This window comes from Lissotriton helveticus, chromosome 2_2, assembly GCF_964261635.1.
Source record: "Lissotriton helveticus chromosome 2_2, aLisHel1.1, whole genome shotgun sequence".
In the NCBI taxonomy this organism is placed as follows: domain Eukaryota; kingdom Metazoa; phylum Chordata; class Amphibia; order Caudata; family Salamandridae; genus Lissotriton; species Lissotriton helveticus.
Window position 1 is genome coordinate 188815286 of NC_136060.1, and position 27703 is coordinate 188842988.

Sequence of the window (27703 nt, forward strand, 5' to 3'; positions counted from 1 at the left end):
TAACGGAATTAGTGGAAAAGGTGGAGAAGCGTATGCAAATTTGTTTGACCAACTCATCCATACTGCATTGCCTTTGGACAATGGGTGTGGGTATCTGGCGGCGAAGCTTGGGCATTTGGAGTGGCGGTGTGTGGCAAACAGATCTATCTCTGGTTGGCCCCACTTGTGAAAGAATGGTTTAAGAACTTGAGGATGAAGTTCCTACTTGTGTATCTGTTGTCTTTGACGACTTAACAGATCTGCAACTTGAGTGTGAACTCCTGGTAGATATTCTGCTAACAGAAAGATTTTTTGAGGAATGGCCCATCTCCATATGCTCTGCGCCAACCGGGAGAGCTGTAAGGACTGTGTTCCTCCTTTTTTTTGATCTAATACATGGCTGTCATATTGTCTGTACGGACTAGTACAGCCTTGCTTGACAGGTAATGTTGAAACGATTTTAGAGCTAGAAAAATCGCTAACAACTCCAGATGATTTATGTGGAGTAACTTTTGTTGCGGTGTCCATATACCCTGTACTGTGTGTTCTTCCAAATGCGCTCCCCATCCTGTGAGAGATGCGTCTGTGGTTAGCACCACTTGTCGAAGAGGCTCTATGAACAGCCGGCCCTTGGAAAGGTTTTTGGTGTTCCACCACTGCAGAGAGCGATATGTCCGGTCATTTACCAACACCAGATCTGTTATTTGTTGCTGAGCCTGATTCAACTGACTTGCTAAGCACTCTTGTATGGGGCATTTGTAGTCTTGTGTATGGTACTATGAAAATGCAAGATGCCATCATTCCGATTAATTGCATGAACACTCGAGCTGGTAGTGAGTGTTGTGGCTGGAATCTTTGTATAAGAGCTTGCATTCTTTGTATCCTTGTTAGATTGGGGAATGCAATTGCTTTGGAGGTATCTATTGTGGCACCTAGATACTGTTGAGGCACGGATGGTTGGAGGTGTGACTTATTTTGATTTACTGTGAATCCTAGTTTGTGCAACAGGCAGATGGTCTGATGCATGTGCTGTACACATTGGTGGTATGACTTGGATTTTATTAACCAGTCGTCTAGGTATGGGAAGACATGAATTTTGTCCCTTCTCAAGTGTGCTGCTACTACTGATAGACACTTTGTGAACACTCAAGGTGCTGTAGTTACTCTGAAAGGGAGTACTTTGAATTGGTAGTGTTGACCTTCTAGTACAAATCGTAGGTACTTTCTGTGAGATTGATGGATAGGAATGTGGAAGTAGGAGTCCTTGAGATCTAATGTGGCAAGGAAGTCGCCTTGTTTTAACAGCGGCAGAGCTTGTTGTAGTGTGACCATATGGAATTGGTAGGATTGTTTGTCCAGGTTTAGGGGCCTTAGATCTAGTATAGGTCTGAGGGACCAATCCCTTTTGGGTATGAGAACGCTTAGGGAGTAAACTCCTGTGTTTTGATGGTGTTTTGGGACTGGTTCTATTGCATTCTTTTGCAGTAGAGATGCAACCTCTTGTCTTAGGAGTATGAGATGTTCCTGTGACATGGGACGCTGCCTGGGTGGTATTGTTGGAGGAGTGGAAGTGAGCTCCAGGCAATAACCTGACTGAATTATTTGTCTTACCCACCTGTCTGTGGTGATGGAGTTCCAGACAGGTAGGACTGTTGTAATCTCCCCCCCGACAGGAGTGGAATGGTCAGGGGGAATGGAAGGGAAGTTACTGTTTGGGAGTAGAGGCATTGCGTTGTTGGTGCCTCTGCCTCTGCCCTTGTTGTTACCTCTGTATCCTCCCCTGAAATACCCTCTACTGAGCGAGGTTTGGGTGGGCGCTTTATAAGAAAAGGATAGAGAGGGAGAGACGGTAGTGGTGTATCCAAAAGGAAAGAACCGCACATTCACTATTAACAATGAGATATACAATAAGTACTGGAAATGTAACAAATCTTCAGTTACGAAGACGGAGTGCTGCACAGACCACTATCCCCCACTACCAAGAGAGATTAAATGACAATCAAAAATTGGCAAAATACAAATGAAGCAAGAGGGTCCAATCTAGCACATTCCTAACATCCAAATATACAAGGGCAAACTATTAAGCCTCCTGATCATTTCTTGATAAACAAAAAGTTTTCCAATAACAGTGACGGTAAGTCTTTAGTACTTACTCCTAGTACTGACAAAACACGTGTCGGCTGTTTTTTGGTCAAGCATACTTCTATGGAATTTTGAATAAAGAACATGAGAAACTGAACTTTTTGCCATTTATGATGTCCAACCGTCACTGTTATTGGAAAACTTTTTGTTTATCAAGAAATGATCAGGAGGCTTAATAGTTTGCCCTTGTATATTTGGATGTTAGGAATGTCCTAGATTGGACCCTCTTGCTTCATTTATAAGAAAAGGAGGTGTTGTCAGTTTGAAAACACTTAGAGGCGCCTCTATATGAGGAGCGATGAAAGGACGCTCTATGGGTCTGAGTTTGTAAAGCTCCCATGGATTTTGCCATATCCGTATTTTTTTTTACTTATCTAGTGCATTATCAACTGTTGGACCAAAGAGATGTTGCTGGTCAAAGGGTTGATTTAAGATACTGGCCTGTACTTCTGGCTTGAACCCTGAGATGCGTAGACATGCATGTCTACACAACAGTACTCCCGTATTTATTGCTCTAGAGGCTGTGTCTGCAGTGTCTAATGCACAGAGGATTGAGGTATTTGTCATAACCTTGCCTTCTTGTATTAAGTCAGAAGCCCTGGTCTTATATTGCTCTGGCAAATGTTTCATGAGTGATTCTAACTCATCATAATGAGCTCGATCATATCTCGCTAACAAAGCTTGAGTGTTAGCAATTCTCCAGACATTGGCTGCTTGTGAGATGGTGCGTTTCCCTGAAGCATCTGAAAGCTTGGACTCTTTATCAGGGGGTGGAGATGCTCTGTTGTTTGCGAGTTAGCTCTTTTCCTCGCATTTGATACCTCTAATGAGTCCAATGGCAGTTGGTTGACCTTTGATGTATGCTGGGTCGGTTGGAGCAGCTTTATACTTTTTTTCCAGTCTGGGGTTACCCTGGCTCTGGCGGGGTCTTTGAATACCTCTGGTGCATGTCTCACCACTCCACTAAGTATTGGTAATGTGGTAGTGGTTTTATGTGATGAAAATAGTGTATCCATGAGGAAGTCCTCTTCCACTGGGTCTGTGTGTAAATCTACTCCATGAAAAGTGGCTGCTCTGTGAATGAGCTGTGTAAACCCAATAGTGTCATCTGGGGGAGATGGTCTAGAAGGGTATGCGTCATCTTGTGGCAGATCTGGTGCATCTGGCGCATTATAATCCTCCCAGGGATAATCTGATGGCCCAGAAATTTTGTGATGCTCACTTTCTACCCCCTGTGAATAATTGTCTTCATCATCATCATCCTGTGGTATAGGGCTATGTGTGCTGAATGGTGAGTGTACAGGAGAAATATCTGTTGGCATCTCTATCAATGGTGAAGGAATTCTTAAGGGGGAAGTTTGTGCATGCTTTTTGAGAGGAACTGGAGGTGGTTTGGGATAGTCCATTTTCCTCTTTTTAGGCACTGTAATGACATGTCCAGTCTTTGGATTAATACGAAGTGTTTTTTGCTTTGGGTCTGGGTGGAAAAGCTCTTCTGCTGAAAAATCCTTTTTCTGTGCCGATTTATCCTTTTTGGGACCGAAATGCTTAGGTTTCACAGTGTCTATTGTCTTTGGAGCAGATTTTGGCTTCGGTTCCGAAGACTTGGTATCATGCTTCTTTCTCGGGTCTGCGCTTTTTGGATCCGGAATTGTTGTTCCCAAGTGCGTTTGGAATCATCGACCATCGGAGCCGAAGTGTGTTTTGATGCCGAAGCAGGCTTCGGGTCGACTTTTTTCGGAACCGGAGTTGTCTTCGGTTCGGTAGACTTGGGAAAGTTTTTCGGTGCTGAACTTGTTTTCGGCTCGACCAATTTCGGTACCGATGGCTGCTTCGGTGCCGGGGTTAATTTTGGTTTGAGAACCTTTTGCTTGTCGGGACCGACAGACCGACCGACTCGAGCCTGAGTCGACTGGAGGCTTCATTGGAATCTTCGTTGCCGAGCCAGAAGGCGGGGCGTCGGAAGGTTTTGGTCGGTGTGCACCTGGACCTGGAGGTGGAGGTGGAACCGAAGCCTGTTCCGGTATGGGGGGTGAACAGGGTCGATGCTTGTACAAACGACCTGTTGACCAGCTGGAAGAAGATAGTCGCCTTCTGATTGATCCTCGGCTCCGGAAGCTAGATTCTCTGCTTCGGAAACGATGTCGTCCTGCTGTTGTTCTTCGGACTCTACTTCGATCGGAGACTCGTCTATGATGAGGTCTGGTGTTGATGAAGATGACTACGCCATGAATGACTCTTCGAGCTCGACGGTCCCTGATGGTCTTCTTGGACTGGAATGAAGCGCAGGCCTCACAGTCGCGACTCTCGTGCTCTGGAGACAAGCACAGATTGCAAACCTCATGAAGATCAGTGTGAGGAAATTTGTGTCCACACTGAGGGCACTTCTTGAAGGGTATTCTTTCCATGAGCCAAAGGCCCAGTGGCGCAGTTGGGCCCGACAAACGCTGGATTTGAGAAGCGCAAGCCTTTCTTCGACGCGGGTAACTGAATTACTGTCAAAGACGATACCGATGGTATGTTGTAGGACTGGAAGTCGAAAAGAGATGGATAATAGGACCGAACGATAAACACATCCAAGCCCGATGGTGGAAAAAAACAATCTGAAAATGGAGTCGATGTCCATGCGCACTACGATCTACAAGAGGAGTCATCCAACAGACAAAGACTCTTCCAAGACAAAAACAAAGTGCCTTGAACAGAGCTGTTTCCGTACTATGGCTTTCTCTAAATCCATAGTTGGGTGGGGTCAAGCGCCTGAGCAAGTTTAAGAAACTGGTTAAGCTGATTATCATATCTTTCTCTATTATTTCTGCTGGAAGGGGAAGTCTAGAAATGGGCCTGAAGTTATTAGCGTCAGTGGGATCCAGGTTGTTTTTTTTTTAGTAGTGGCAGAATCGAAGCCCGTTTCCAGTCCCTTGGAAAGTATCCATCTTTGTACATAAGGTTAAAGATAGAAGTGAGTTTACATGCCACAGTGTGCCCAGCTAGTTTTAATACCTCTATCGGGCAAGGGTCATTGGGGGAAACTGATTTGGTTTTAACAAAGAGATTGTAAGTGTCCCCTTCAGAGAGGGGGCTGAAACAGGTAAGTTTGTGATTAGACTTTTTATTTGAGTCTGTCCTTGGGCGGGTAGCGGGGTCAGATGTCATTCCATTGGATGAATCTAAAAAAGTTGAGAAGATGACATTAACTTTATCAAAGAAGAATTTAGCAATTTTATTGCATAGGTCTTGGCTTGCCGGGATAGCAGGGGCTGTAGGTTGGGCAAGGAAATTTATAGTTTTGAAAAGTACTCTGGGCGAGTTTTTGGCCTCAAGGATCTTGTCCGTGTAGTATTTTTGTTTAGTGTTTTGCAGCATCTGTTTATATTGAGCTAAACTTACTTTATATTCCTTTTTGTCTTTGTCCTTGTAACACTTTCTCCAGTTTCTTTCTAGGTGTTTACAGATAGGTTTCTGGTCTTTGAGCTCCTGTGAATACCAAGGTGCGGAGGGTTTTGTTCCATGGAGTCAAACTGTTTTTAAGGGGGCTAGAAGAACAGGGAATAAGCCCCTGTTCTTCTAGCCACTTTGAGGAGGCTTTAGTAGCGTGATCCAGGTTCGTGGGAGATGGGGTGTCAGTAGATGTTAGGAGGCTGTGTATATCCTCCGCTACTATGCTTTTCCAGGCTCTGGATTCAACGTATTTATTAGAGGGTTTAGGGCCCGAGTGGTTGGGAATGGTAAGCTTGAAAAGTATTTTTATTGCCGAGTGATCCGATGATGTTTGTAGGTGGTGGAATCAAGTATACCAAGAGAAGGCTCAGTGCAGAATAAATATTTGTGCAGTTGAGGATATAAGTCAATTCTAAGAGACTGGCAGCATTGTTACCTTATAGTAGAATATACATTACAGGTGTCGACATTATCTGTAGGAACTCTAGGCTTAGCTCTGTAGTTGCAAGTACCAAGGAGGCAGGGGAACCAAAGTAAGAAATCACTATAGAACGGAGCGACTTGAGATTACCAACGTATGAGAGTTTGAAAGGATCAAACTACTTTGATGTAGCAAAGTGCCAAGACAATTAAAATGGTCTTTAAGTCACTGGCCAGCTACTTGAAGAGGACAATGATATCCAAAGTGTAACATGCTAGGGTAATGGGTAGGAAGCATGGCATAAATGGGATAACTGTAGCTTCTCCTTGATCAAACTTTGTGGTTGAAATTTAGTATTGAAAGAAAAAAATCTTTTGTTCCAATGTGCAAATATGTTTACAGACAAATCAACTTTTGATTTAGAAACTGAAGCCACATTTATCTTGCTATTCTTGTGAACTCAGACTTCAAACAATACAAGTAAAGTAACATTAAGGACCGAATTTAGAGTATGGTGATAAAAGAATTCACCAATTAATGAAGGAACAAGCTAAATTCAGAGAAGTATCTAACGGCTGAATTTTACTCCACCATATGCATAATGTGGTTGAGCAAATTGAGGCCGCGACTTTTCCCTTTGGATGAATAATGTTTCTAAAGAAATTAAAGGACTACAGCATCAATAGTAGGTTGAATTTACAGTCAGATTAAGAAACATGTATACAAAAAGCACATAAATATATTTCCTAAAACATTCAGTGACTATATCAAATATCAGTTACCTCGCTACCATTTTGGCTCCATCAAGAGACTGAGTTTCCCTTACTATACCAACAGCCTTTTCTGGATTATTAAGGTGATCGAGATGAATGCGGATGAGGTTGTCCCAGTCTTTAGCATTTTCATAAGCAACAGCTGCTTCCTTGTATCTGTACAAAACAAACACAGTTTCAATTCATCAAAAGACCACTGTGGCAACAGTTTTTCGGTTCATTTTTAATATTTAATCCCATATAAATTACCATGGCATTCTGAAATGCTGCATGTTATTAACATCCAATGACACTCAAACAGAAGAGTCAGAACATTGTGGGAGAAGCGAAAGGAGCTATTACTATAAACATTCTTACAGTATTGAGAAATACTCTGGCCTACAGCTACATCCAAAATAAACACTTTTGAGAAGGAAGGGTTCCACCAGCATTTCATGAAAAAGTGCTACCAATAAGAGAACACATTATTAAGATCATGTTGATACAAAGAAATCAGGATCTGAATAACAAACTCTCAAGAAGGCAGCTCTACAGTCAGATTACCACCATCACTGCAGTGAAAGACAGCATGTAACAAACATAATGAAAATACAAGGTATCATCCTAAAGGTATACAACTTCTAAAAGACGCAAGCCGCTGTATTCACAGGAGGTATTGTTATGAAAATGGGGCATCAAGGGGACTAATAGTGTTTATGATTCTGGGGGCAGCCACAGTTCTCGAATATCGTGCCTTCAATAAACATATGCTTATCCATTCTCTGGGATCATTTCCTAATAGCAGACACATCCTTATGGTGCCAATTCTGCACAGTGCATCTTTTAAAAAAGAAGACGACTAGGTGGATAAATGTTTTAGTATGTATGTTTGCATCCAAAACCTCAGCTTGGTGCAAGTGTAATCATAGAACTACAGACAAACTTCTAAGAGACCTTCTGCCAAAAAGGTTGAAAAACGCTGTAATATGATGCATGAAATCACCTTGCTTAGTGTGACAACATGTATCCCATTTATCACGCCACAACTGGGACTCAATAAAGAACATTCTATACAAACAATTACATTCAATTAGGTGGTGTCACACCAAGATAGTTATTTCCCAAGGTGTTAGAAGTTCTTTCCTCAAGTCCCCCTAGCTGAAGTCCAATCAACTTCTTGTGAAAGTTACAGGTAAATAAGTACATCAGATGAATTAATAATCAATGTCTTTGAAACACCGTTTTTTTTACTGTCCTACTTATTAGTTATGAGATTAGCTTCCAGAGGATTGAGATGCCAAATAGTACTTTTTCTAATTAACATATTTGCTCATAGGAACTTCTGGTACTCCTCATGGCCATACAATTAAACAAACTTGAGCCACTTACATCTGAAAAAGATTTATTGTGATCATGACAGTTTTAAAGGGATTAAAAGAAACTTGGGAAGGAATACTAATTTGATGAACAGGTTACATACCGTTGGTACAATTGTTTCTGATGGGCAGGTCTACTCACATAGATTGCTCCCATTACCAAGCGGGAAATGAGACATGGAATTTTTTTCATGGACCTCCCCTTCACCGGAGTCATTGGAGATAGCAACGCTATTTCAGCGGTGTCTTACAACTCAACTGGTAGGGAAATTCATAACCATAAAAGACACCATGTATGCCTATGCAGTTAGTTCCATCTATTTGGCATGCATCAGATAACATAAGTATGTAAAATGATGGAGCACAAAACTTAAATATAATAAAGGCAGGGAGGATGGGAGCACGCAAGAAACCTGCAGAAGTAATCATATTATCAGAAATAATGTTACCAAATGTAACTAACTTGTTCTTCGAATAGATATTAACTGCCGAGAATGCTGACTTAAACACTCCCAAAACCTCATTCCTAAAGCAAAGGAGGAAAGACCAGGACAGAGACCAAGCTAGTCCAAGAGGACTGTAAAACTGCCTTACTAAACTGAGACTGAGATAGACAACCTATCCCATCTCCAGACAATCATTTTGAGAAAGAGAGACGAAAGAACCAGACGGTAGCGTTGGAAATAAAGTTCATGTGAACATCCCTCAAAAGAGCTAAAGTTGCAGAGATGCCCCCGAGGAATGAGACCCACATCCCTATGCAGGAGCGCTCTTAAATAGTTCAAAAATGAGCATGACAGCAAACAACCTTCTACGACAAATAATCTGCTTTCTAACAGCATATCCTGCCAATAATCATTTAAAGGACATAAATAAATTAACACTGTTCTGAAAATCCCATGTTCATTGGATATAAAAACGCAAAGCTCTTTTATGATTCAACTTATGAAGCCTCTCCTCATCCTGGTTAGGATGGGATTGAAACAAGAAAGCAGGCAATGAACTAAACTATGATGCATGCAACTCTGACACAAACTTGGGTTAATAAAAAAAGGTTTGACCTGAAGCACTATTCTATTTTTCTGGAACACTGTTAAAGGAAGAGAAGCAGATAAAGCTCAATTGGCCTAGCAGAAGTGATCAGTACCAAAATAAAGCAATGGCCTTAAGAGAAACTTTAGATCATAGGAACGTGTTGGCTCAAAAGGGGAAGTCATATTATTTGTCGACACCACTTTTAAATGAAAGCTGGAACAATTAAATAAAATAACTTGTGCTCACATGAGATTCAGAGAATAATTACTACACACCAAGCAACAAACAAAGACCACCTACTGGCACACACTGCCTGTATCAATAGCCTACGTGCTGCCAACTAAACATCTTTTTCTTCTTCAGGAATCATAAAGCAGATGAAACTACCTTTCCAGGTAGAATGCATCTCCCAAAATGCCCCCATGGAAACTCTTGGGCTCCACTTCCTCCGCATGGGACGACTCCTGGTGGCCAGCAGCACTTGGAGCCCCCCCCACCCACACCCACTGACCACACATGCAATTGGCATCATCCTCAACTCCTCACTCTCTATGAATCACCAAATCAATTCCACATGCTCCTGCTTCCACATGCTCTGCTTGCTTCAGACGATCTTCAAGTAGATCTCCATAAGTCCAGGAGAATGGTCACCCAGGCGCTCGTCAGTAGCAAGCTGGACTACGGCAATGCCCTCTACTCCGGCACCACCCAAAAATTCCAAAATAAATTCCAATGCATTCAGAGCTCGTCTGCCAGACTTATCCTGGACATTTCCCGCAGCAGCCACGTCTTCAGTAACCTGAGAGATCCTCAATGGCTCCTGTTCAACAAATAAATCAGCTTCAAACTCCCCACGTCCCCTACAAAGCCCTCCACAACACCAGACCCAAATATCTCAATCACCGCCTCTCCTTCTAAACACCGACCAACATCTCCACTCTGCCAATCCAACGGATCTGCAAGAACTCGGCTGGAGGAAGATCCTTCTTCTACCTCACAGCAAAGAGCTGGAACTCCCTGCCTCTGCATCTCAGGCAATCCCTGTCACTGCGTCAATTTAGGAAAGACATCAAGACCTGGCTTTTCGAATGAACTGCAGACATCCCCCCCGAATCCCCTCCACCGCTTTGATACCCTTACAAGTGATTAGCTGCACTCTACAAGCGCCCTGATTGATTGAGCACAACCGGAAACCAAGTGACTTGTTTTTGTGGCAAAATCATCTATATGCAAAAATCCACCACTGTGTGACTCATGAGTCATTAGTGTCGTCCTTCTCAGACAGGCACGATCTCATTCTCCTTCCCCACCAGATGAACAGCTGACAGTCCAATCTAAACACAACTGTAGGAGACTTGGGGTTTCCAAGCATAGAGGACAAGAACCCAGACCCTCTTGCTTGTTTGGGTACAAAATAGTATTGAGGTTTTCACAGAATACAAGCACATGCTTAACTGAAGCAGTGGTAGAAAGACATTTAATGTTAGACACCTATGTCCAAAACCATTATGGCAGATTCTTTTAGTTTGACCACAAGAAATTGAACGTTGGATCTTGAAAGTGAGCACCACAACCCAGAAGACTTGCATTTGTCACCAAAATCAATTCCAGCCAAGGAGGATGAAACTGCTCCCCCTTCTACCTTTGGAAGGTGTTTTGCACAGTCCTAACACTTGAATACTGAGACAAATTGTGTCCTTCAAGTTTCCAAAGAACAGATTCCACTGGGCGTTGAGATCTCAGTAAAGGGACTGCATCTTCAGATAAGTCTGCAGGACTAGGATGCAGAACAGACTTGGATGGCCAGAAATAGTTGCCTTAAAAGCAACAGAATCTCTTGAATGGACCATATCTTCTCTGAAGGGAGAAATACCTTCATAAGACAGGTATCCAAGACTGCTCATAGGTACCAAATCATCTGAGATGGAACAAGAAACTACAAAAGGGTGATTGTAACCAACAAGCTCTCTGTACACCAAAGAGGGAGAATTGGCTTTGATCAACCAGTTGTGCAGGTAGGGGTAGATGGAAATGGACTTACGTCTCAAATGAGTTGCCACTACTGTCATGACTTTGGTAAACACTCAGCGGGGCTAGTATACACTTTGAACGAAAATGAATGAGGAAGTCATGCTCTTCTCAACTGCAGTAGAAGAGTAAAAGTAGAAGAAACAACAAATCCTTAAAAATTGGCCAACGAAGGAGACTTGAAGAAAGAAAGCTGATCAGGGAGTTAAAGAAAGAGAAGATAAGGCAGCCAGGTAGCACTCAACAGCAACAGTAGAAACTAAAATGCTGCAAGGGAAGAAAGCAGAAAAAAAATCAGACAGATGAGCAACAAAAGGACCCAATTTATTTTGCATTACACCAACACCAAACATGTCCCAACAGCCAGCATAAATTGACAAGGTGGAGGACTTCCTAGTAAAGATAGCATCTAATACCTATAAAGGTAGATCAAAGACATTCGGCTGACCTGGGCCAATCTTAACATATAGAGCATTAACGTCCAAGGACTGAGCTGGAAGGCATGATTGCCCTCATATGACAGAGTATTTACTCTGTTTGGAAGTTGAGAATATATAGAAGCAGGATGGGGGGAACTCATGTAGAAAGCCTTGTTCCAGAAAGAGGTATAGTGGACAGCAGAGTACAAAGGTCAACAGACAGGTCTTGTTGAGCTACACAAACAGGCCAATGCAAGTGTACTCTATGTGTGAAATTATAATTTTTGCCACCTTGGAATGAAGTTCCTAGTGGTCTTCCAATCCTGACCTGTTCAAAGGAAAAATCCAATTCTCCAGGAATGACTGCCACAGATGTAAGGCCTCAGAAGAAGGAGTCTTCAATACGATTACCACTTGCATGTCCAGATATTAGGCCGCTATAGTGTTGTCCAAGAGAACCTGCACCACCGGACCCATAACACAGGGTAGAACGGCCTTCAAGGAAAGGCAGATGGCCTGCACCTCCAGCATCTGTATGTGCATGTGCTGTTATGCAAGTGGCCAAAGACTGTGAACCATAATGTCCATCAGGTGACCAGCCAAGCCTCAGGAGGAAACACATCACCACATTAGTTTGTGTCAAGGAAGGACAAAACTGCCTACTTATTGTAAGATTGGAGGGTAACATCCACTATTCCAGAGCCCAAAGCACCACCATAGATATCCTCAAGGTGGCAGAAAGACTGACTTGGTGCTGTGAACACTAACTCGGGAGACACCATTGGAGAAACATCACCCTCTACCGGACATGAGAAACAAGTACGCTACACAAGGCCATGAAGCCCAAGTGAGGGAGCACTTTCAGACCAGGTAGAACTGTTTGAGTCTGGAACATTATGATCATATCCCGAATGTGCAGGATCCTCTGAAGTGAGGGAAAGGTCCTCACACAGACTAAGTCTAGGTTTGCTCCAATGAAGAGGTGGCGCTGCATTGAAGAAAAGTGTGTTTTCTGATGCACTTGCCTTCTGCAGCCTGTATTCGAAGTACAGCAATATGGGGATTCATGATCTGCTGTGGAAAACGACCACCACCGCCAACACCTTGGTGAAAACATGAGGTGTAGTCATCAGGCCTAAATGCAGCACCATAAATTGGCAGTGCTGAGAGCACTCTATGAAGTGATGCTAGGGCTGGTATGACTTGGATGCAAAGGTCGGCGCCCAGGAGAGTCACCCAGTCCTGGTAGCTGTATCCCAAAAGGACCTGTCTTGGGGACACCATTTTCAAACCATGAGACGCACGCCCTTGAAGGACAAGAAAGTAGCAAGCATAAAATTCTGCTCATCTCTCTTTTGGGGAACATTTCTATTGTTCCCCTCTGTAGCAGGGCATGAACCTCTCCTCCAAAATCAATGGATGATCGCCAAAGCATTGCTGGTTAAAAGGTAGGTGCTAAGGCCGTGTTTGTTTAAAACACTCCAAGGAAGAGTCTGCCTTCTCCACGAACAGTCTTTTTCCATAAATGGGTATGTTTATGAAGGAAGTCTGCATGTCTCTGGAGAAGTCAGCAGTGAGCAGTCAGCCATGCCTGCCAAAGACCATTCCTGTGGACTTAAAGTATGCCACTGTACCAGCAGCATCAAGGCCATATTTCAGTATCTGTTTGGAGGCATCAAGCCCATCATGGACTAACTGGGGATACTGTACCCTTTATAAGTTCAGGAAGGCTATTGGTAGCCAAAATGCTATTCTCCAGGGGGTGTGGACATCTCTCTCTCTCCAAGACACAGGTGTTATATGCAGAGAAAGGCTCTCTGACGCAAAGAACTTCCATTTCATGACATCTAGGAATTAGGATTCAAAGTCTGGCAGTGTGGGGAAAGCATTTAGATTCAGCTTTACAGAAGATGCCAGCACTATCAGGCAGTCTAGTAAGGTTTGGGGTGACAGAAATTATGAGTAGGCCAGTGCAGGCCTGTGGTGGTGTGCCATCTGTTTATGGAAAATAGGCTCAAAAAGGTTTCTCCTAAGCTACTAAAACAGAGTCAAACTGTATTTCATTAAAGGGGAAGAAGCGTTTTGAGAGTCTTGGAAGATAGTTTCAAGATTTCTGTCAGGAAATTTGAATGTGTTTCAACTGCTGGCAGAAGCAACTCAAGTAATTCTGCAGCTTTGTGCACTATAGTGGTGAATAAGCAAACCATTTAGGAAAAAAAGGACCTGAAGGGTAATGAATGTCCTCCTCGGGTGTGTGTCCACACTGCTTGCATACAGGCGGTCCAGATATTTAGGCCAGCATCAGTATAATGTGGAGGAAGGAAGTTATAGGCTCCGGTTAATCCTCCTCAGCACCCTGGAACTCCATGTTTGGTACCTACAGTATCCAAGACTAAGACAAAAAGCTAATCTATGCGGGCAAATCTCTGTTAGGGATTCCACCAATGGTTGGTTTTCAATGGATGCCTGGACTTTCTGTGTATCACAAATGATGAAGAAGCAAAATGAACGAAGAAGGGTGCAACTTGGCCATTGGAGACATTGACTTGAGAGAAGACATCAAAAGCACCATGAAAGTTTAGCTGACAAGCACCAATAGTGGCGTGGCCAGGTCCGCAAAGATGCAGTGATGAGAACAAAGCCTGGAACAGCACAGAGCTGGGAGGCAATAAGGAGAAAGCCATCAAAAGCAGCAACCCTTCAGGACATGTCACACCTTGGGAATTTGAGGGAGCCTGCATGGAGGTGGGCCAGACGTGAGTACGTCTAGCATAGTCAGACAAAAAAAACTCCACATTATAAGCATCAGCTGACATAGGCAGAAACTCTAGTCAGAGCTTTTTTAGAAGTGGAGCCAACTTCAAAGAGGAACATGAAGGTGTGGTTTGGTGAATGGTAAGATCTGAGCAGGACCTTTTTCCTGCATATCTTTTTGTTTTTTTTATGGGAAACCCCATTGGAGGTCTGCTTTAATCTAGGGACTTGATGGGACATAAGGACCCTTTAGGGGTCTGCTTACAGGTCCTAGTCAGGAACAGCTTGCCCTTCCACTCCCTTAAATCCTTCAAATACAATGAACCACACAACTCCATGAATTAAGGATCATGTTCTGGCCCCAATCACCACATGCATATGTCATGGGGGTTAAAAAGAAACGTGTCTCGCAGCATTGGCAAAAAGGTTTCAACCCATACACCTTAGGAGATATCATTTGACCATGAAGTGGCAACAAATGTTCATCAGCAGTAAAGACCAAATAGGAGCACCAGACCAACAATGGTTTGGCTTCGAAAGTCAGGAATTTGGACTAGAATGCGAGGCATGCTATATGTAGGCTGATGCCAGTCATATCTGGGAGTTGTGTGTTATAAACCTGGTGATGCTGGGAGGAAATTGCTTGAAGAGTATTTATGATCAACGCTAGGATATTCGTAAGGTAAGGAATCTGTAAGAATAAGTACGCATATGCTTTGGTGGTTTTTGATGCACTTTTAGGGTGTAATTCTCTGGGCTCTCACTTTTACAGTCCATCAATAAACCCTCTCCCGGAGTCCTTCTTACACATTATCCAAGCTGTACCCTTCACTCAGCCCTGTCCATAGCTTACTATGGAGTGGAAAGTGCTGGCTACCGGTCCTTGGCCATCTCATAAGACCCCCCCCTCACCTTTGCAGGCTATGCATTCCCCTCTAACTCAGGAGGAGCTTTGACTCAGACTTAATCCTTTAACTCCTACAGACACCAGATAAACAGGACCGGTACAATCTGGTAAAACTCACTTGTGTGGGATATCCCCCCAGTTCCCAGGAGATAAAGACACACCACTCTTTCTCCTGCCTAGTGCCTAAACAGGGAATGGACTCTCTTTAGATACAGCAGAAGTGTACTTGAAAGCAGCAGATTTCCAGTGTTCCATCTGGAAATGGGCAGATTCACAAAACGTTCTCCATGAGTAAAGTAGACCGGCACCTATAGCAGGTTTTAATGTTTGTATGTATGACATGTTCATGGTTCACAAAGATACATTGAATAGGCATTATAATTGGGTGTACTCTAAACAATGTTTGTGCATCACACATGTAATTTCACCTGGGTATGTAAAAGTAGATATTCAGACAGAAGTGCTAAAAGAGTGGTGGAAGGAAATGCCTCTTTTTGTATGGTCACCTCCAACTATTTCGACTGATGCTGCTAATTTTATGACTCTGAGAGTGAATTGAGGCCTGCTAACCTGACCTCAGTGCCCTGACCCTAAAGTGTATTTCGAATTGGCTATACACAATTGGAAATGGCTAACGTACCTGAAAGTCCCTAGTAAATGGTACCCTTGCACCCAGGTCATGTAAGTTAGAGGGGTATCCTAGGGCTTGCAACACCGATTGTGCCACCCTGGAGGTCCTCCAAGTAAAAGAAGTCCCAAAGCCAGCCACTGCAGACTGATAGCACAGTCAAGCACTGCTAGCCTGACTTTGCCATTGAAAGCTATGGCAAAGCCACTACTTCCCCTGGACATGTGTGTAAGTCATCCCTCTGGCAGTTCTACCAAGCACCTATACTATCACACACAAAAACACCTGGGTCTTAGGGAGGTACAGAAAGAATGTAACCGAGCTTATCGGGGATATTCCTTTTTAAGGATGAATTCCCTCACCCACCATAGGTGGCAAGCTTTATCACTGGGAATCTCCTTGCACAGTAACAGCTATTCACGGTGTGGATTAGAACTTCCTCACTAAGAAGGAGCAGCTCTTCAGATGTTTTCAGAGTGTAGAAGAAACCCTGTAGTGCACTAAATGGTGGTGAGGTATGCATATCGTGAAAAAAGTGATATGGTGATTAATACCGACTTCAAGACAAGCGTACAACTTTATTCATGCGCTCCTGGGTATGATTTAAAAGAAAGACACTGTAGAGGTTGATTACCCCATCTTAGGTGAATCGCTTAGAGTAGGTCAACATGTTTCTGCCATTTCAACCTTCAGAAGAGGTTTATTGGTATTCGGAGGCACTGAGAGTATGGCAAGGAAGCCTGACATGGGGATGGTACTCTCTGTGCTCGAGCCCCACGCCAGGTTCCCTCGAGCTGAGGCACAAAACCTGACGATTCCGGGCTGTTTGACAGTGGATCCTCTTTTTTTTAATCTGTTTTTTTAGTTTCATTAAGAACTTCGGCAGAAAAGTCAGGTTATACAAAATTACATTTTACATTCAGCATACATAACCACAGTAGCCACTCATGTTTGATGCCTTTACATATCTGTCTGATCAAAATCGATTCTTCAGGCATTCCATGAAAACTTGTCGTAATACATACATTATTGCTCATCTTCAGAACTTTCTTCATCACAATCTGGCGGTGGCTGACATATGTCCCCCCGGTACCTATTCCACGCTCCCCATATCTTGCTCCATTTCTGGGGACTTTCTCGATTGATAAATACCGTCCTTTCGGCCATCATGGCCAGGTCAATGTCCGCACACCATGTCGCCAATGACGGTAAATCTGCCGCCCCCCATTTCTGTGCTATATTACGTTTAGTTATCATTAGCCCCAGTGTGGCCCATGTTTGTGCTGGACGTGTCAGATCGTTTGGTTCCCATACATTTAGCAGGCACCTACGCGGTTCTGGAACTAGTGTAACCCCCTCCGTCTGCGACATTGTTCTTAGTATCTGTTTCCAGTAATCAGTTATCTTGGGGCAGTGCCACATAGTGTGGAAGATGGTCCCTTCCTCCCCACATCCTCTAAGACAGTATGGATGCTGTGCTTTGCCCATTTTGTACATAGTGCATCTGGTGTGGTATGTGCGGTGGAGTATCTTGAGCTGTACCAGTCTAAGTGGTGAGGGTACAGCACCTTCTTTGGGTGAAGCCAATGCCTCCTGCCACTCCGTTTCATCCAGGTCTCCTACGTCACCCACCCATTTCTCTCTTAAGGAGGTTGTAGGGTCCGGTAAATTATTGATTAGCTTACGATAAGTGAAAGATGTGGCTCGCTTTTGCATATAGTCCGTTAGCAGTCTGTCCTCCAGTGGGGAGGCCTCAGACACCTCCGTGCCCTGCGGCAGAGCTGCGAACAGTGCATGTCTAATCTGTGTATAACGGAAGGCTTCTGATGGTGCAAGCTCATACTGTCGCTGAAGTTGTTCAAACGGGATCCCAGTCCCTTTGTCCCACAGGTCGCCCACTGTGGAGATGCCTATGGTGTCCCACTGTTCAAAGCCCTTGCTGTTTCTGAGTTGTCCCAGTCGTTTAGTATCCCAGAGCGGAGTAAGCCGGGTAATGACTCCCTTCCATCCCAACCGTGTCTGTGACTGTGTGCTTCGTGGGCCCTATCAGCTTTAAGACCTGGCCTTTGTTATAGAGGGCCGCTAGTATATTACCTATTCCCAGCTGAAACCTATCGGCCCTATATGCCGGGTCAGCCTGGGGGGTATGTATCCACTGATTAATGACTTTTAGATGTGCCGCCCAATAATACAACTGGCTGTTAGGGAGTGCCACTCCTCCGTCGTACCATCCCCGGTTCAGATCGCCTGCGCTATACGTACCGGTTTATTGCGCCATAACAGCGTGGAGACCTGTGCGGCAATTTGCTTAAAGTATTTCAGAGGTACAGGATGGGGCGTGTTCTCAAGAGCATACAGGAATCTGGGCAGCGCCATTATCTTGAACAGTGCCGCCTTCCCCAGCAATGTTAATGGAAGTGATTCCCAGTGCGTCACATCCCTCTTCAGACGCTCCAATGGGGGCGTCAAGTTTTTGGAGAAAAATTCATCAGGGCTGGTCGTGACATGAATGCCCAAATATTTGAATGAGTCATGTGAAATTAAGAGCGGACAACCGGCGGGGAGGTGTGGTGCGGGGCCATGTAGTATGTACATAACAGATTTGGACCAGTTGATGGTGTATCCGGACATCTTTCCAAAGCATTTACAGATCTGAAGGAGTATCTGTATAGAGTGTCCGGGGTTAGTCAAATACACTAATATGTCGTCTGCGTAGAGGGAGATGCGATCCTCCCACCCTTCCGTCCACTGAAGGCCCCGCACCATTGGCTCCCCTCTAATCCATGCTGCCAAGGGCTCCAACGCCAAAGCAAAAAGTATCGGCGACAAGGGGCATCCCTGGCGTGTTCCTCTCGCTAACGGGATATTTTCAGAGATGTGCAGTGTATCCTGTTTTAACCTAACAGCGGACCACTGATTGGTTTAGTATTTTCCTTCTAATAGTACCCTTCTCACAAGTCCTGATGAAGCCCACTAGGACATAATTGTGGACAAGTTGAGTAAAGTAATTTGTTTATGTTTACACAGGGAATGTGCAAGCCCACTGGGACATGATTTATATTATTATTAACTCTTTGAATGCTGAATATAAATATCATGTATCATGTATCATGTATAATCCCACTACTGCATAATTGTTGACAACTTCAATATGAAATGCGAAACCTTTGTTTTACTTGGAGCAAGTAAATGACAAATATGAAGGGTAAAATGTTTGTAAACTAAATATTCGTACAAAATATGACTGAAATTAACGAATACAATGAATTTATGTTGGCACATGAGATGGTAAAAAAAAGCACAATGAAATGTGACCGCAGAGTATTTTGTTTATGTTCATACAGGAAATGTGCATATGAACACTTTAAATACAACCCCAATAATGATGATGCTCATGAGTAAGCAAGCCTGCATGAAGGTCGAAATGGGGAATTGCCTTGGTGTGCTGGCATCTGGTTTCGTATGGAGGTGACCAGAGAAGGAGGATCAAAGGATAACAACTGCTCACAGTATCTTTTTTTGATTCTCTGGTAAAGGAACAGGTGTACACTTCAAAGGATACCCTGAAAGGAACCAATGACATTAAGATCTGCATGGTTCACCCACACAAGGTGAGGACGTTTTTGGATGTGCAAAGTTACTTTCTGGGTCAATGGAGCAATTTACAGCTGGTAGAATCCAAGTGATGCATAAATGCACAAGGGAATCGTCATCAGGGTTATCCCTTTCATTAGGGCCTGCTAGAGAGCAGCAATGAAACTTACCTGCCATCTGCTTCCTTTGATTTGGCATACTGCAAATGAATCTTGGGAGATGTAACATGAGGGAGTAGCTCACCAACCTTTGCCCTAAAAAACATAAATGTTTGCAAAGTTATACAGCAGTACCTGGTATAAATGCAACAACTAAATGTGAAGCACAGAGTGTCACTAAATAAAGCATAGGATGCAAAAACGCCTTTTTGACAACTGATCTTTAGGAATATATTGTTGGATCAGAATTGCAGATTGCGGGATAGATGAAGGCTCAATGAGGAAGGTTAAGAATTTGTCCAGCTCAACAATGAATCTACAGCATTTCACTTGAATAATGAATCTGCTCTTATTTCATTAAAAACCATTACTATGTGTTTACTGGATAGCAGATTTATGTACAGAATGATACTGGCAAGAACTGCACAAGGTCAATAGGTAAGGGCCTTTGAGATGGTAATTTCCTTTTGAGATGGGCTTCCTAAACAATCACTAAGTTCTTATTTGAACCATTTTAAAAGCAGGATCATTTGGTTATCATTGAAAATATAGACACTTCCAAAAATGACTTTCATTGTGAGAACTTGTTTGTCATGTGCAATGGAAACATAGCAAGAGAATTATTTCTTTATAACTGAATTCAATACTGACATATAAAACATTGATTTCTGTACTAAAGACATGTGCTGGTAAGCAGCAATAAAGAGGATAACGTTTATGGTTAGAGACTGTGTAAACATACAATCAGATTTTGCTTTCTTTCTGGAAATACATTTTTTAACTACTTAATTTGTCAAGATGACTATTTGTATTACATAGGGTGAGGGATAGTAATTTTATTTTTTAATTAAAGGGCCTTTACTATGGAATCCTATTATTTTGTGTTTTGTGCCCAACATATACATTTTATGTTCCTCTAGTATAGTTGATAATGCCAACAAAATTCCATTTGAAAAAAAAACAAGTGACTGCTGATTGTGTAGTAGATTCTTCAATCTTGAAAATATGGAATGATATTTGGTATCTCAGCAACTGTTAATAGAATCGCAACCAGGCTGTGTTTAGACATACCCAGTAATGCTCTGCTCCACCATACAGAATAACCAAAAGCAATGATGCCAAGAAATGTCCTAGCTGTTCATGTGCACTGGATTCTTGAACATGTATAATAAGTGATGTGCTACGCAGGGAAGTTAGTCTCATCAAGTTACTACAAATGATTCGAGCAAGCTATACAAATCAATGAAGTGCCTATTTATAAATGTGTACTTATTAGAAATATAAACAAAGTTAAATTCGCGTTAGACATATAGACTTACCAATTTTTACAGCGGATATATACAGAGGCTGCTTTGTCATAATATTGTCCCTTCTCATATAACTGGGCTGCTTCTGAAAATTGCTGCAGGAGGGAAATGTGTACTTCTTTTTTAATAATGTTCTTTTTTTATTAAGTATTCGTTTTTATTTAACAATCACATTTCTCAAATACAAAAAAGTGCAAAGACCTTCATGCTCTCTAAAATGGCTCCACAGTCTTTTTTCAGCAGTCGGCTGGGGTGTTTGATGGCCTGGTTCACACCTCTACGGATATCACCCATTCGTATTGACATACGTGCTACTCCAGCTAGACAAGCTTCATCATGTTCCAGAAACTGGTTTTTAGAAATGAAACCAAAGAAAACAAATTATCTTTAAGCAGTAAACAGATCTATTTTTGGACACTATAGATAACATTGTAATAATCTTTTTTAGTTTTGAAATTCACATCAAAAGATTCAGATGAAGATTTCTATTTACTTTCATAGCAGGCGAGCTCAAGAAAGTGATTTGCACAGCATAACACAGTATAACACACACATAGGGACGTCAATCATCTTCACTTTAGACTTGAATAATTAACCCTCATGAAGATAAAAAATTGACACTGAGAATGTCTCACTTGAATAGATTTAATTTAACAAAATACTACTTTAGTGAAGACAGACTAGACAGCAGTGCCAGACATGGAGGAAATATACCTTTATTTCAAGTAGAAGTGGAGGGAGTTGTTGCTACATGGAGTTAAACACTGAGGAGCTAAATCAAGGTAAAGAGGAAAATCAAATATGTAACATTTCATGTATGACTTAAGATAGGTGATGGAGTTTGCCTCTATATCACAAAGAGGTCAACATTGCATTATTTGTGTGTCTTCGAAACAAACTTCTAAAACAGAGGGCTGTTTTTGAGAAACAAAGAAATCATTATTCTTGACATACAGTAAGTTCTCTTACTGTTTGTGGGAGCCATTGATTATTTTTCCTGCCTGAGACTGCGGTCTAAGGCACGAACAAGGTACACTGGAAACTCTGCAATAAATAGGGTGGGTCTTCTGGGAATATAATGGTGGTCCTGCGACAGATTGGTCACCAGGTCATAGGTTTCTGATGTGAAAGCCAGCTGAGGCTCTCCTGTCAAGAACCATGTGGTTTCCCTGCCTCTAAAGCATACAGGGGAACTGCAGTTCTGGAGGGGCTCCCACTCTTCCAAATTAAATATTACCATGTTAAACCTCTTTAAAGATCAGTGAAAAACCTGTCCAAAAAATTTTTGGGCCCATTGGGAAACACATACGTGAAGGTCAGAAGTAGAAGATTTAACAAGCACCTATATTATGGCAAAAAGGAATGCTAAACCCCCTAGCTTCAATGAAGACCACAGCAATACATCTGAAAAACTCAAAACGAAGTGCTTACAAGATTTGAACAAAAGAAGAGCAAGGAAATTTGAGAAACTTCCACAGATCAAATAATCCTATTCCTGAGAAGCTAGAAGGAAAAGAAAAGATCCCAGGTCTAATACTACATGCAAAGGCACAGTACTATATATATATAGATACAGCCAATGCCACTAATCACTGAAGGATGCTGCTCAAAGCCAAACAACAGAGCACAAACCCAATAAACATGACCAAAGACACTATATTATACCCTTCAGGAACGATTTTCAAAATTAGACTTAAGGGGAAAAAATCACAATGAAAGGCTATCTTTCGAAGATAAAAAAGTTCAATGCGTGTGACTTCACCACTACTTTTTTCTCCACATCTGCCTCACCAGTTCTCAGTTTCTGCTTGTGTTCTTTCACTAAACAAACCTCTCATCCCTGTCAGGTTACACCATTAGCTCAAAGTTGTAAATTATTATCAAAGGAGAATATAAACTAATACCAGACCCCTAGTTGGTAGGTCTAACACATTCCTTTTTAGCAAGAGAAGATGCGTTTCAAGTGTCTAAGGCCAATCAGTGAAGTGATTTTCCCAAGAATGTAATACAAAACAGCAAACATAGCTTAATGTTTCCCCCCTCACCCTCCCATTGCATACATGAATGGGGACACTGTTGTATTTATTCACAAATGAGGAACACTTTAGGAATTGAATGTTCCTATATGGTGAGAGAGAGGCATTCTAAAAACCGGAGCTGAAGTATAGGAAAAAGAATAGGAGGCATCTCTGTAATTTGCTTACAGCAGGTTTCAACTTCAAAACACTTACATAGATTTAGAATTCTAAAAGTATCATATTGTGGAAGGTTTGCAAACTTAAAACTGAACATCTATGTGGGAGGGTTGGCACCACAATGAGTACAAGGTTTCTCGGCTAAAACAAAACTAAATGGGTGCACAAGTATACACAAATTTTATGGCATGGCAGGTACACAAGATGAAATAGTTACTTACCTTTAGTAATACTCTCCCTATAGGATACTCTAACTTACCACATATTCCGCACCTTAAGAATATCCACAGGTGCCAGACTGAATCTGGAGAATGTTCTTAGCAATGCTCTTGCATGCTGGCAGGTGGTGGTATGGCCCCACAATTGACAGAGCCCCATATAAGCACCACTTTGGATGCTTATGTAAGTTTCTCCTGGAGGATTGCCTTCTGAAATGATGCTCTGTTGCTTCTGCTACTTCCATAGACGTAGGGCCTCCTAGCACAGGATTCAAAATCCCATTCAACCCTGCTTATTGCGGCACCACATGGTGGTTATGTTGCCCCAGAGAACCTGCACTAACCGCCCCTTGATGGATGGCAGAAAAGCTATCAAGACCAGAGGGATCAAAAGGAAGAATTGGAGCGGGCCAGGAGTAGGGGCCTCTGACCTCCACTTCTTTCATATGAGCTCCTCCACCAAAGCATTGACACTTATATTACATTGGTGAAGTCTGGGAAAGTGAGAGGGGCCGCCACAGTTCAGGCTGGCGCTTGTCTGCCATCACAGAAAATCATTAGCTGTCTTCCGTGATACCTGAGCTCAGTGGGAGATACTGATGATTTACCCCTGCTGGGCCCGCGTACACCGCCTTGGAGTTGGAATGAGAAGGATGCACAAGGCAAGAAGCGCAAGAATCCTCAGAGCAGCCTTCTCTGAGACTCAGGATTGAGCCCCATACACAAGAATCATGACCTGAATGTTGCAGACTCGCTGCAATGTTGGACGGGCACTGATTACTAGTGTCTAGGACATCCCCTGTGAAGGGACTCCTCTGCTTGGGTCTCACAAGGGACTTTAGCACATTGATAGAGTCCCCCAAAGATATCAGGAGTTTGGCCATTTTCCGGAGGTGGTCCATGACTGACTCCATGAGCCTGCCTTAAGCAGTCAGTTCTCAAGATACAGGAACATATTTACTCGTGACTGCCAAACATGGACAGCAACCATCATCATCACTTTTGTGAACATCCGAGAGGCTGAGGGGAGGCCAAAGGGGAGCACCACAAATTGGAAGTGTGCACCAGGATGATCTAGTCTCCTGGTTCCAGAGCAAAAAGACTTTGAGACAGTGGAACATTTTTAATTTGTCTTTCTGCAGAAAGTAATTCTAGGGTCAGAGGTCCAGCAAAGGCCGGAGGCCTCCATCCATTTCTGGTAGGCGGAAGTAGGGCAAATGTCACCCCCTCCTCTTTCAGATTCTAGCACCCACTCAATGGCACCCATGACAGTAAAAGGTTCACTTCTTTCATCAAGATGGTGGCGTAATCTTTCAAAAGTTGCTCTGCTGTGGAGGTATGATGAGGTAGAGAGGAAATGAAAGGCAAGGTGTAGCCCCTTTAGATGCTTTGCAAGACCCATCTGTCTAACATAACAGACCTCCATATTGTCTGCCTACTGGCTGAGTATGAACCGGCAAGGGCAAGTTAAAGCAGCATGGCAGCTGCCGCAGTACAGGACAAAGAATTAGAGAAGAGCTGTCCCTTCTGCTTCTAACAGGCTCGTCCATAAACATGACATTACTTCTGCCCTGAAAGGACTGGGCCTGCGTCTGCTACACAGTTTGAGAGGCCTGGTGTTGACTGTACACCAGCCCCATGGAATAACCCCTATCCTACTTGTACTGCTGGTGAAACTGTTTGGCACAGAGCTTGTGCTGTAGATCAACTGCCCTAAATTGTACAAGCACGGAGTTAGACTTGTCCCCAAACAATGTAGTGTCATCAAAAGAAATGTGGATATGGAACTCCTGAACATCCCCTGAAAACGTGGATGAAAACATCCAGGTGTACCTTCTAAGCGCTTTTGTAAATAGCTCTTCCAATACAGCAGGGGTGTCAAAACCAACAGGCAGGACTTACTTCAACGCATCCTAGCCATCATGTATCATATGACCCAGCAAGGTCCTCGGGTCTACCAGGATGGCCAGCAAGATTTTGCGGCCCATTTTCCATTTGTGTGCATCTAGCCACAAGCCACACTGCGTTCAAGGACCTCCCGGCCAAACTAGCCAATGCGTTTCTACTCTCCATCTCGAGGATTGGTCGGAAAGGATTTAGGATTTACTTTACTCATTGATGCCTTTACCACCAGTGCCTTGTAATAATAGTGGATCATCAGGGGGTGCAGCATATGTTGCCTAGCAAAAGGTCAACTGACCGGAGGCCCTAATCATGACATGAACTAGGTTGCCATAAGAGTGTCTGTAAGAACCTTGTTGGATGGCAAAAGTGGCTCAAAGTAGTTGGGCCTTGATGCAGGATTTTAATGTTTGCTTTGGTTTCTTAAGTAGCAACTTTAAATAAGACACTTCTGCTGCCCTTCTCACAACTGCTGAGAAAGAGTCGCTTTCTTCAGTTAGAAGCCTAGTGGCGAGTATTCCAGAGAGGAGGTATGGAATGGCATCGGAATGGGCCCAAAAATGGGAACCACAGCATTAGTTGGGGCAGAAGGAAGGCAGGCACGGAAAAAAAATAATCAAAATGTTTTATGTATCATTTATCACGACCATATGATGTGTGCAAGGACTAAATGTGGGTCGAGATAAGAGTCAGAAAATGCTTGTGGGGTATTTGTATTTGTAGTTGAATTTATAGGGCGCGCGGCTACCCACATGGGGTCTCCCGGCGCGTATGATCGTTAGATGGTGATAGCCTGATTTCGAGTGGTGTGATGGGTCAACTACCGTTTAGCTTTCTTGCACTTATGGCATATCTTTGACTTACAGGAAAACTTGAATGTGAACAGGATGGGACTGAATCATTGAAAGGCAATGCTGATGGCTTCGCATCTTGGCACAGGAGTGTGATTTATTTTTCGACCGCAAATTCCTCTTATTTTTGGTGACGCAGAGTTTTACCTTCAGCCCATGGATAACTTTTGGGTGCATAAGGGCACATTTATCACACACCTGTGAATCGTGAATGGTATCAAAGCACCAAAGGCACACATCCTAGGAGCCATGACCAACATAGGCTTCCTGCAGTCATGGCTTGAATCCTAAAGTTTTCAGGGGAGACATCGTATTAGGCAAATATGTGTACTTTCTGGAGTTGTTCGAAAACCAACAAGTTGGGAGTGGAGCTCCAGATAAGGATCAATGGGTGTGGAAAGAAAATAACCAATATCAGTGTGCAGGGCTGACGATTACATGCAGCTCTGCCCTGTCACTCCTGGGGTGGTATGATGTCACCTATTGGCACGTGAGAGCATTGATGAGAAAATTCTACAGATACTGATGCAAGTGGATAAGGTGAGTAATCTGCTGTTAGATGGATCCATCAGAGTAATGTTTAGTGAACCATTGGTATTGACATGCTTCACAGAACCTGGCATTGCCAAGTGTATTTAGGGACCAGAATCAATAGTTTAAAAGTTACCAAAATATTTTTTTGTCTATAATTTTTAGTTGTTACATCTGTTCTTGAACACAGACAGTCCTTTATCATCATCAATACAATTACCTTATTGTCTCCTGTGATTCCCTTTTCATAATGAGCCAGAGCGTTAACGTAATCACCGCTGTCAAGCCAGAACAACAAAAAAAAAAATCAACATTTTTATGTATTATTCAATTATGACTCCACACTAGCAGAAGAAACATCAGCAGAACAGTTATAAAATAAAGGACATAACATATGCAGTAATAAACAGGTTACAGCATACACGAGAAACAAGAGATCCCAAAAATAAAAACTACCAATACCTTACAACACAATAACAGGATGATTTATTTTTTCTCCTGTTGCAACTGGAACTTTTTCTATCCCCAATATAGGCGGTAAGAAAAACTGAATTCAATGTTTACTTTAGCCCTCCTTCAGGGGAATGTTATTTAACATCTACATTTGAATAGTCTCATGGCTGTAGGATCCCAGAACGGTATATATACATACATTTATTAAACAAAAACTGGACATTTTCAAAATGCAGATCAATTATATAATAAAGTCTATTCTAGACTATGTTTGCTGGATTTAGGTTTGTCTTTTACTTAACTGTACTTAATATCGCCAGTTAAACCTAAAAATTATTAGACAGATGCTTATATATACAAACATATACATACATACAAACACGCGTATATAGACACAGTTATCATAATTGAGATTACGATGCAAAATCAGGAGTCACATAAAATAATTTCAAGCAGGGGGCTACATGTGTGTATGGGCATAATCACTCTTCCGAATCTATATCTGCAGAACTGTAAGGAAAGCATTAATTCTCAAACAAACAACCTGATATCTCTGTGTAATGCTTTACGCCATGGTCTAAATAATTAAGATGTGCCAAGAATATCAGTTTTTTA

At 42.7% G+C, this 27703-nt stretch overlaps 1 protein-coding gene across 2 annotated transcripts in view; it reads right to left on the reverse strand.

The window, feature by feature from the left end:
• WDR19 (WD repeat domain 19) overlaps positions 1-27703 on the reverse strand; it is a 740406-nt gene that overhangs the window by 444187 nt on the left and 268516 nt on the right. For both annotated transcript variants that reach the window (XM_078678329.1, XM_078678328.1), the window contains 5 exons: positions 26856-26913; positions 21140-21286; positions 20951-21033; positions 19644-19727; positions 6763-6909 (listed from right to left, as the gene is read on the reverse strand). In XM_078678329.1, the coding sequence (XP_078534455.1) occupies positions 6763-6909; positions 19644-19727; positions 20951-21033; positions 21140-21286; positions 26856-26913 (519 nt within the window). The remainder of the gene's footprint in view (positions 1-6762; positions 6910-19643; positions 19728-20950; positions 21034-21139; positions 21287-26855; positions 26914-27703) is intronic.